The sequence below is a fragment of the Photinus pyralis genome, unplaced genomic scaffold (genome assembly GCF_008802855.1).
Source record: "Photinus pyralis isolate 1611_PpyrPB1 unplaced genomic scaffold, Ppyr1.3 Ppyr1.4_LG4, whole genome shotgun sequence".
NCBI lineage: Eukaryota > Metazoa > Arthropoda > Insecta > Coleoptera > Lampyridae > Photinus > Photinus pyralis.
In genome coordinates, this window is record NW_022170511.1 from 19017372 (window position 1) to 19028819 (window position 11448).

Sequence of the window (11448 nt, forward strand, 5' to 3'; positions counted from 1 at the left end):
AATAAAAGCAAAACTAACATCATGTTTAAGATTTGGTTTTGCACATGCTATAGCCATACCCCGGAGCTCGTTTTCTATATTTGTTTAGTTTATTTTCAAAGATATCGACAAATAATTTTAACAAAAGCTTGGTAAATTTTTCTCAACTTTCTGACCTAATAGTTTATGTTAGTTATGGCCCATAAAATATTGTTTTTCAATGAAGTCGGATATTGCATCCATAACATGAACGGATTTTGTTTGAGGTTAAAAGTAGACCTAGGGGAAAACCTATGTCTACTTCTTAATAAATATCATTGTATACTTTTTCCAACAGGTAAAAATAACTTGATTTATTAATTTTTAGGTTAATTAATATTAATTTGATTTATAATTTGTCAAATGGAGAAAAAACTACAATTCTGTTGTATAACTAAAATTTATTTACATATCTTATGTACATTTTATAAAATACAAAACTACGACAAAGAAACCAAACTATATTATTTATCCTTATCTGCAACGTACTGTAAAACTGGATCACTTAAAGATAAATTATGAACAATATCTAGCAATGCGGTCACGTCATTATACGATAATATTTTATTTGGTGCTCCAATTAATTTAACAACAGATTTACCAAACGTTATAACGTATCCTGTAAAGAATCGGGAGAACTTAACACATCTTTCGTTGACCTCTTTGTTTGTGAATGTAACTTCCGTAATCGTCTGTGAACGTGAAACCACAATTCGAATTTTCCAATTCGCAGCTGGCAGCTTTACCGACTTTAAGGTCCGCACTAATTTATTAAAGTCAACATTGCTTCCTTTCGTTTTAGTTCTATTCGGCACACCCTCACTTTCAACAAGATAGTATCTCGAAACCGTCTCTTTTTTCTTCTGAGAATCTACCGCAACAGTTTTCTTCGCGTTCTTCTTTTCTGGTAATCCCAATTTGAATGACACCCGCGCGACTTGCTTGAGTTCTTCTAAGAAGGCGTTCTTTTTGACACTCTTTTTGTCAGAGTATGTTTTCACAGACGGTTGATTCGGCTGCTTCTTGTGAATGCCAGTTTTGGATTGTACAGATTCCGAAGTCTCCTTTCTAGAAGGAGGAGTTTTGGAAGGCGACGACATGAAATTAGTTGCAATTATTATCGGAACCGAATTTGTATTAACCAGTTGCGGGATTATAACAGGGGTCACTGTGTGAGGTGCAAGAATTATTGGAGTGTTAGCCGCTAATTGAGTTGGAGGCATGAGTGATGTGTCGAAATTATTTGATTTCGATGTAACAATCTTCTTAGGTTGGACCGGTTTAACGTTTTTAGTAACTGTCTTTGTGTTTCTTTCTTTGGGTATCAGTGGGGGTGTTTGTGGGGATTCTTGTGCTGAAACGTGATCGGTCAAACCCTCATCTGTATCGGTTGCCGATTCAAAATCATAAATCACTTTCGGCGGGTCAATGACTGGCAGAAATGATCGTACAACATCGTCATCTGTAGGTTCTGTAAAGTTAAGATTCATCAGCTCTAACGGATCTTGCTCGGGAATAAGTGGAGCCGCCTTAAAGACTTTCGTTTTCGATTTAACTGTCGGCGAATCCGGTGCTTCCTGCGTTAGTTTATCTTGATTACCAGAATTTATTCGCGAAGGAGATGATGTAATGAAATCGTGAAACTTCGGATTCGGTCTTCTTACTCTCGAACCGGAAAGCAAAATTTGTCGTTTGTCTCCGTTGAAATGATGTCTACTTCTAAACCGTTGCATTGAATTCATTCCCATTTTAAATTTTCTTGAACCTTCTATCATACGGATTCTTTTTCCATTCGTCTCCATTTGATAATTCCATTTTCGTTTTGGTGGTCTCTGATTGGCCAAAAGACCTGAAAATTATAACTAATTTAATATTCTTATGACAGTTGTAAATAGAAAAGCAATTATGTTTGTCTCATTTAGGTGTGATTATATTGCACATGTAGGGCTTTTTATAAAGTAAATTTTTGTCGAGGCGGCAGAAGTAGGTAGCTTTCGGTTCACGAATCTAGATAACTTAGTCTTTTATTTTTTTCTTTTTAATTAGTATTGCGTGTTCATTAATTGCTTTTGTTTGATTTGCGGTCGATTTATTAGGCATTTGAAATTACAAATTTGAATTGGCAGGGCTTTTGTCTAAAATTACGCAATAATTGTAAATGTGTTAGTAGACAAGCAAGGGTTGTACTTAAGGGTAACTTTGTTTACGCGCAATACATAGCGTAATGTGAGCATCTCGTAACTACAGGATTGATTTTACCACTTGTTAGTCATTAGAGGTTAATGATTATTATGCAGGGTGCAGGACAATTTAGAGAATCTTGAAGATTCAGATTGTGTACGTAGTTACATAGATACGTCTATGTGTGGTTAGATAGGGTGGAATTTTTCCACTGGTTATGTACCACTTGTATATTTTAACTCTCAGGAAGATTCAATTACGATTTTTGTTATCGGCTTGTGATATGGGTGGGTTTTTTTTTTGTTTTATATAGGGGCATAAAATATTTGTTAAAAGTCAAGCTAAAATAAAAAGAGAAAACCCTCAGGCCTTCTTAGTATGGTTGCCACTAATGCAATTTCAGAACTGAGAGAGCATGTGAATGAGAATCATGCTGTCTGATTGAGTAGGACCTCCCGAACAGTGCCAAGACCTGAAAATATCGAACGTGTGCGCATTGTCTTGAACACAAGTCCGCGACGATCTTAGAAAATATGTGACCAGCTTAAAATTAAACAAACGATCAGTACAACGAATCCTTCATGAAGACCTACACTTCTATACCTACAAGAATGACTCAACTATTGTTGACCACCAATCACGCCACTAGATTAACCTTTTGTGAACGCGTACTGGATGTACAGTGATGGCGAGTTTTCGTTAGACAAAGTTTTGTTTAGAGACGAGGCTCATTTTTGCCCTACATGGGGATATGAATACACAAAACATGCAGTACTTGAGTGACGAGAACCCGCGCATTATTCACTCAACGAATCTGACGGTGGTTTCGTTTCGCGTTGTTGGTCTTTTCTTCATTAATGGAACTGTTAATGGCGATCGCTGTGGAAAAAGCATACAATGTTGTCTAGCTGGTTTCAGCAAGACGGAGCGACATGCCACACCGCCACTGAACCATGGAAACATTTTCAAGAGCGGATCATCTCGCGCATCTGTGATTTAGCCTGACCGCCGCGCTCTACCGACTTATCTTACACCTTTATATGAGTTTATCTCAAGTCAAAGGTGTATGTGAATAAACCACGGACCTTGGAGAAACTTGAGGCCAATATTGAAGTGGAAAATTTCCCATGATATAATGAAAAATGTTTAAAAAACCAATCCAGAATTTTGTGAAAAACAAGGGTGGTCGTTTATGCGATGTAATTTTTAAACAACGTGATTTGGTTTTAACTTTTTAAAATAAATAAAATGTGATTGAATTCTGCATCTTTTCGTTTAAAAATTATTACTCCACGACCATTGGATGAAATTGAAATACGATAGGTTCCCGTGTCGCACCCTTAGACTTAGACGATACAGTACATGGACTGCTAATTGCAACTCATGTACGGTCAAGGACGTCGCCTGAGTATGTGAGTTTCAGGGTCAAACGAGTCTGTGCGAAGTTGTCCGATGAGACACGATTTGAGACTGCCAACCTTTAAATTAACAAACGTTAATTTATTAATCGCCTTGGATATGCCAAAAAAGCCAATCTATTCTTATTTGTGGGTGTATAGAAGATGATGGCGCGTATTTAAAGCTTCCCATACGATGCGTTAGCTTAGAAGTTGCTCTTTACGCGATCCGATTGGTATTGAAAGCATGGTGCTAATAGCAGTTCATGTACTGTATAGTCTAAGGTCGCACCCCGTATATATTTAAAATGAACGGTTTTTGTAAAAAGACAACCAAAATGAAAATCTGCGCAGCTATGGTTTTCAAAAAACTAAAAAAAAATTTGGAAGTGCGGAATATCACATAGGAAAGGTTGGCTCTGTGCAATACAACTACATATCGAGGGGTTTTTGACAACATATCTCAAGCAACAAATTTATCGAAAATCGGATTTCTAGTGCAAACAGTTGCTTACAATGATTGGACTTTATTGAAACGAATGTTTCCCTTTATTTTATTGTAATTAAAATTTCAGTTTTGAAGATAAGTATACACTGATGTGTCCAAGATAAGGACCTTGGAAACCATAGGAAATACGAAAATGGCCAAATTAGGGAAAAGTTGCGGAATTAACCATTCATTACCTACCAGAAACCAAAAAATTCCAATTACTTCCGAAGATATAAATAAACAACACTTTCTCATTGCCACCTTTTGAGCTCTATGAGACACTGTAGAGATTTTCAATACAACGTTTCGTTATGGAGAAATCATTACCTATATTTTTTGCCCGTAAAAAATGTACATACTGTATTGAGCAGCATTTTTATTACGAATACAACGATATATGTCACCCACAAAAAAAGTTAGGAACTGTTAGTTTCAACAGGATGGTGCACTCGCACACAACCCCTTAATCGTGCGAAAATACCTTTCTCCATCTTCAGAGCAGTTGCTATAGGGCCTAGAAGGTTGAAAGGTAAAGGTTCACCTCGTGACATTATAAGCTTTCCTTTGATACCTATATTATATGACCCATGCAGCAAATGAATAACACACCCTAGGATAAAGACAAATCGAGGGGCTGACCACTGCGCAAAATTGTGTACACCACATTTGCCATTTTCCACATTTGCTCAACATTTGCTACATTTGCCAGACATTTGCTACATTCACTATAAATTTACCAGAAATTTTCTAGATTTGCTCATCATTGAGGTACTACATACATTTACGAGTAAATATATGTACAAGATTTGCGCGGGTCATTTGGTAATTGAAATATGATATCACTTAAGTGATAAACAACAATTGAATATTTTCTAGAAGACTCATAGAGGTTAAAATGTGGTCAAAAAAGTGGAAATATGATGCTGATGCATATTTTTATATACCTATGTGGTCTATGGTATATTTCGAGGTATATTTATTAAAGTATGAAAGACAACATTTTTTTAAATGCCTGTAAAAAGCCTTTTAACTACCCCATTCAGAATCTAGACACCTCCTGGGCTACACATGTTGCTTGTAGTAACTGCAAAAGACCAAAAGAAGGTAACGATTTTTTGCAAAAAAAAATACATACAGGGTGGCAATTTGAAAACTTACCACCCCCCATATCTTAGTAAATAAACGAGATATTTAAAAAATCAAAATCCGTTTCGGTAATTCGGGGGCGAATCACAATGACATAGTTGGCGACGCACCCTTTCCAACCCCCTGCGCCCCAGCCACCCCAACTTTTAAATCTTAAATAGTGACCCCCCATGTGTGATACGTCGTTGGAAAGCTCTGAAAAAATGCTTTCCAACCATAATAGCATTACATTTAGGTTAGTAATTATCGTGTAAATCAAAAAATAAACTAGTATGATACATTTGAAATCTGTAGTAATTAAAACACAACCGGCGAACATAGACGAACTACGACAGACAATAATTCAAGAATGTCAAAATATTGCAAAACCAACATTTAAAAAGGTTCGTTTGAGAATAGATTATAACTGGCGGTCAAAAATGAGTTGCTGTCGAGTCGGCTTTGGAAGTTCAAGTTAAATAACATTTTCCAAGTAAACAAAATTTGAAAGGGCGACTCGACAGCAACTCATTTTTGATCGCATAGTAATACGGTCTTACCAATAACGGAAACCATTTTGAACATTTTTTGAAATGAAAGCCAACTTTAGAAAATGTATCTTATTAGTTTATTTTTTGATTTGCACGATAATTACTAATCTAATTGAATGCTATTTGGTATGGTTGGAAAGCATTTTTTCAGAGCTTTCCAACGACGTATCATACATGGGGGGTCACTATTTAAGATTTAAAAGTTGGGGTAGCTGGGGCGCAGGGGGTGTGCGTCGCCAAGTATGTCATTGTGATTCCCCCTCCGAATTACCGAAACGGATTTTGATTTTTTAAAATATCTGGTTTGTCTATTAAGATATGGGGGGGTGGTAAGTTTTCAAATTGTCACCCTGTATGATTATTTTTATTATTATTTATTATATGAGGACGTACTCAGAAAAATGAGTAGAACGTTGTTATCAAGATATTATGAACTTTGAACAACATTATCATGATAAATACAACGAAAGTGTGATGGGGGACTATATTTTGTTTTTGGGTTTAGTGAAAGAAAAAAAAAGAGTAATAGGATTCACTACTAAATTTTTTTACTTACTATTTTAAATTTGATATGATAGTAAAAGTTAATAAAAGTTTCATAAAATTACATTTGTTTCGATTTATCGATAAATAAAAATTTCAATTCTGGATTTTCTAAAATACTGGTCAACGGCTCTCCTGGATACAAAAGCAAACTTTTTCAGGCCTTATATATTTATTTTTGTCTAACTATCAACAAATGTATCAAAATTTCATATTCTCTTATCAAAGTCAAAAATCGTGTTATCCTGTGTAATCAATGGGTAGGTACATCAACACATTGTATGAGTTACAACTTCAGAATCATCTTATTAATGATCATATAAACAGAAAACCGATGTACCTCCCATATGACTCCATAGTAAAACCAGCCTACGACTGGAAGGTAGGCAATAAGCATACGAGGGCAGATTTGGTACACGCGCTTCCTATACAGGGTCATTCTTAACGACTGTCAGTTAGAAAGATATGGAGAACCTTTGAAAATGATACTAAACTGATAAGGGTTTTGGCACATGATGAATTGAACTAAAATATTTTTAAGATGGCGCCATTTCCGCAAATACCGGAAGTAGCCATCAACTTTGTTATTTCCCTATTTTTTCTACATTTTCGGATTCGAGTTGACCCTTTACTCCAAGGGCTTCGTCGATAAATTGATTAATTAAGAAATGTTGTGATTAGTTACCTTAAGATTACCGCTTTTTACACTTTTGAAGAGTTTCTACTTACTGATGTAATGGTGTTCTAATATTCTGTGATATTTTGTCTATTTTACTGTATTTTAACTTAACCTCATATTATTTTATTTATACGTGTAAATTGCTCTATTAGTAGATCCACTAGTAACTAGTTTATAGTATGTTTGACGACACTAATATAGTTTATACTATGATAGCTAAAATATTTAAAGAATAAAGATATTCAAGTTTTTATGTCAAAAAAGGAATTTGCAGGGGTAATTTTAAAAATCTATTAATTTTTTTTAATCAATTTGCTACAAGAAGTGACTAAAACATGGAATATCTCGGAAACCGTTTGAAACAGCCTCTGACATTTTGTATCAAATTAAAGGTCCTGGAAAAAGGAAAACAACAGTGAAGAAAAAAAATGTGAGAGGGAGGGGGGCATTAATCTTAAGGTAACTGATCACAGCATTTCTTAATTAATCGACGAAGCCCTTGGAGTAAAGGACCAACTCGTTGTACTCCAAATTTGACGTAGAATCCGAAAATGTAGAAAAAATAGGGGGTCCCTATTTAAAATAACAAAATTGATTGCTACTTCCGGTATTTGCGGAAGTGGCGCTATCTTGAAAATATTTTAGTTCAATTCATCATGTGCCAAAACCCTTAAAGGATTTATCAGTTTAGTGTCATTTTCAAGGGTTCTCCATATCTTTCTAACTAACGCTCGTCAAGAATGACCCTGTATAAAACAGTCGGAGTGCCGCCACCGTTATGAATCCACCTTGCTCATGGTGTATAATAGAACACCATGACCTTGCTTGGCCACATTATTTATGACTGCACTACATGAACGAATGTTAAAACACTTTCTTTGCATAATTTTCAGGAAATGAAAGCGCCTGGTATACATTTATCTTTATATTTACAAATCATTGATACTCGCATTGATATGTCATATTTAATTAAACATTTACTACATTTCTTAAACATTTGCCACATTCCCTGAACATTCGCTACATTTCTTCAATATTTGATAAATTTCCTCATCATTTACTACATTTGGCCAACATTTGCTCATCATTTCCTCGGGACTGTACATCACATTTGCCCAGTGGTCAACCCACGAACTTATAAATTAAGATGGACTGCTAATGCTGAATTAACAAATGACACCTACATGGGGGCCGCCATGATGTGCACTCACTTAGCGCGAAATTCAAATCAACTAATAAACAAGCATTAATCTCACGTTGTCTAAATAAATTACTGTGACACATGTCATTTTCCAAGGCTGCAATAGTCTCAAAACTTGAGCACTAGGAAAATTCCCCTAGAAAATAACTAAAATGTGCACATCATGGCGGCGCCCATGCTAGGGCCATTTCTACCGCTATGCAACTGTTTGATCAGCAGTTCATCTTAATTTATAAGTTCGTGGGTCAACCCCTCGAGACAAATGTACAGACTGAAAATGGCATATTTTTCAATTTTTTTTTAAATGAGCTGAAAAAGAATATACACTGCTGCTGAAGTCGAACCTAGGAACGCAAGAATTTCAAAAGCGATTTTTTAAATTCCTTGGTAGGCACCTTGGTGGGCACTTTTAACAATGTAGAATGTGCATAAATAAATAAGTCGTGAAAGTGTTTTTGAATTTAATTAAATCCCTTGGCACATGCTTTTGACAAAACTGTCAGGGAATATATCTTTGTTTTATGGCTTCCTACTTTTAGCTTTCTTTAAAGGTGGCCTGGGATATTATGGAAGGTACAACGCTGCTGCCCAGAGCGCCGCGCCCCACTGCCCTTCCCTCCCTAAGCTACGCCACTGGAGCCATTGTATAGTACTCTTATGGAGCACCCTATCTCCATTTTACAGCACTCTAATGGAGTACCCTGTATATCTCATTTCAAGGTTATAAACCATTGTTAATAGATTTTTCTCCACCATTTAGAAACAATCGACCAATTACAGACTTCCTGGTATAATGGCATATCAATTATATGGCAACCCTCTGCACTAAGTATTGCCTGTATGAATCTGTTCTTATAATTTACTACTTAATTGGTTATAAGTTTAATCCAGAGTAACTTCACTAGGACTTCGAAAATATTGAAGATCGCGGAGAATTGCCATAAAAAAAGTGAACCTCTCTATATGATGTAAACGTAATCGTTCCAGTTATTTGCATTAAAGTACGCCAAGATATATGTCAACAATGGTTACACAACATCAAGGGGTGAATTTGTACACCAACAAAACCAAAAAAATTTGCCAAGAAAAATTAGCACATTACGTGAACAGTGAAGTAGTTTTTTTAGCATTTTAATTGGGTTTAAAACACTGTTATGATGTTTACACCTTTTCGTCGTCATTAATTGGAAATTTATCTTGACGATCTCGTTTTTCTGGTAAAATTTACCTGAAACTCTGATTGTAGCACCGTAACATAAAAGTAATAATTCTTTTTATCAGGGGGTAAAGTGATATCATTTATTATCATATAATTAGCATTCACACACCAACCGAACTCCGTTAAACAAGCAAACTTGCTATGCACTTTCAATTTTTCGTTTACTTACCTTACCTAGGAAACATTTATCACAATTTAGTGAACTAACAAATTCAAAAATACCATTATCGCAGACATAACCTTAACCTTGCATACCTTCATTCATACATCAATAGTAACACTACAGATTTTAAACGGTGAAACTTTGACCAAGTAAGGTATGCTAACTGTTACGATATTTACCGCTAAAATCGAGACGTTCAAGTTTTACTCTAGCGACCATGTTATTAATCGCCGCCTCCAAGCATGTAGTACCTTGTGCTGCGTATTTACGAAACAGTATAGTTTTAGGAGTGCTACCGGTCGATTGACGTCTAGAACGATCCACCTTTGCCGCGGCACCTTTGGAGGTATTCATCTTGCAATTTTGACTAAACAGTCGCGATTAAGAGAAAGTTCCCGAAGAGCTAAAAACAGAAACATTTGACCGCCAGAAACAGAGATCTTTAAACTCACCTCCATCACAACTGCATTTACTTTATTAGGTAATGTAAGCGACTACGAACGGCGGACGCTCTAAATTAAAAGTAACCTCTTTTTTTCTCTGAATACCAATAGTTTATCGTCCTTGAAAATTTGTATAAAATAAAAATGTTAGAAACCAAACATTGCCGTGACGAAAATTTGCCAGTATTTTAGACCATTTGTTTGTGGCGTTCTTCTTTAGGGAAATTCAATATTTACCAATCGACGCGCCTTAAACTAAAATTTGGGGGTTATGTCAAAAAAAGCGCGATTAATAAAAAGTAATCGATAACGATATGTGATATTTACACGAAAAATGCAATATAATTTGTATTACAGTTTTAATTAGAGAAGTTACAAGATTTCCGTAATTTACTCTCGATTCCCGTAGCTGCTTTTTCATTTGTGAACTTGGTACGATCTGTTCTATTCTATGGTGTCTGGTCATGATACAAAAGTTGGTTAGTTCTGCAATTATGTCTATGGTTCTGCAACGATATTCATTTGACTGAAGCATTGAATAAAAACACTATAAGAAGCCTAACGCTTATGGAAGAAAGCGCGACAAATCTCACAAATCCCCTTGCACCCGCATTGGTTGTGACCGCCGAACTCTCATTGCGGTAAATAGGAGGAAAGCAAATTCTCATTCTTCTCAGTTCAAGAATCGACTCTATTGACAGTGTTCCCATTATATTCTCAGTTCAAACTCTGTCGCGCTTTATTTCCACGGGGTTAGGCTTCTTATAGTGTTTTTATTCAATGACTGAAGTTATTCCAATGATAGCGGAAGCAGCAATATACAGTGTGGTCTATTAAGCGCGCAACAAATGGGATTGTTATTATATTTTTATTCGTTACTCAGTTGTAAACGTTGATTAACAAGACAAAATGCAAACGAGTAAACGTCATGTTTAAACGCTACTGACTTGTAAAACTGACAGCTGACCTGTAAAAAAGTTACAAGTTAGTAATCTAGTAATTTCATAATTCACATTACCGCCATTAGTCGTAGAGCGTTTGGCAATTTAAAGTTAATTTTTAACCATCGGCAGTCTTTAAGCTATCATCTAAAGGTGCTATTGTGCGAGTCCTTAGTTTTATCTAATTTTAATTACTGCGACTCTGTGTATGGTCCTTAATTGCCTTGACAGGAGTGATACTGACAGAATACAAAAAATTCAAAATTCGTGCCTAGGTTTAATTTTTGGTGTAAAAAAATATGAACGCATATCTCACAAGATAAAAGAAGTCGGCTGGCTAAATATGGGAAACAGGAGATACCTGCACTCTGCCACTCTATTTCATAGTATTATTACCAATTGTATGCCTAGGTATCTGTACGAGAAGATTCAATTTAGCTCTAACATTAGATTACATCAACTAATTACTCCACCTCTCCATCGAATCAAGTTTTTCG

The 11448-nt window shown here is 35.7% G+C and overlaps 1 protein-coding gene across 2 annotated transcripts; it reads right to left on the minus strand.

The window, feature by feature from the left end:
* Positions 1-441: 441 nt before the first annotated feature.
* Positions 442-10336, minus strand: LOC116168608. Of its 2 annotated transcripts, none has more exons than XM_031484537.1 (3): positions 10020-10336; positions 9819-9970; positions 442-1867 (listed from the first exon to the last, which is right to left on the minus strand). In XM_031484537.1, exons 2-3 carry the CDS (start codon positions 9919-9921, stop codon positions 483-485), a joined length of 1488 nt encoding a protein of 495 aa, XP_031340397.1. In that variant the 5' UTR covers positions 9922-9970; positions 10020-10336; the 3' UTR covers positions 442-482. The 2 variants fall into 2 exon arrangements, with proteins under 2 accessions (XP_031340397.1, XP_031340396.1); XM_031484536.1 differs by having other exon boundaries at positions 443-1867; positions 9747-9970; positions 10020-10332.
* Between the last annotated feature and the right edge of the window lie 1112 nt (positions 10337-11448).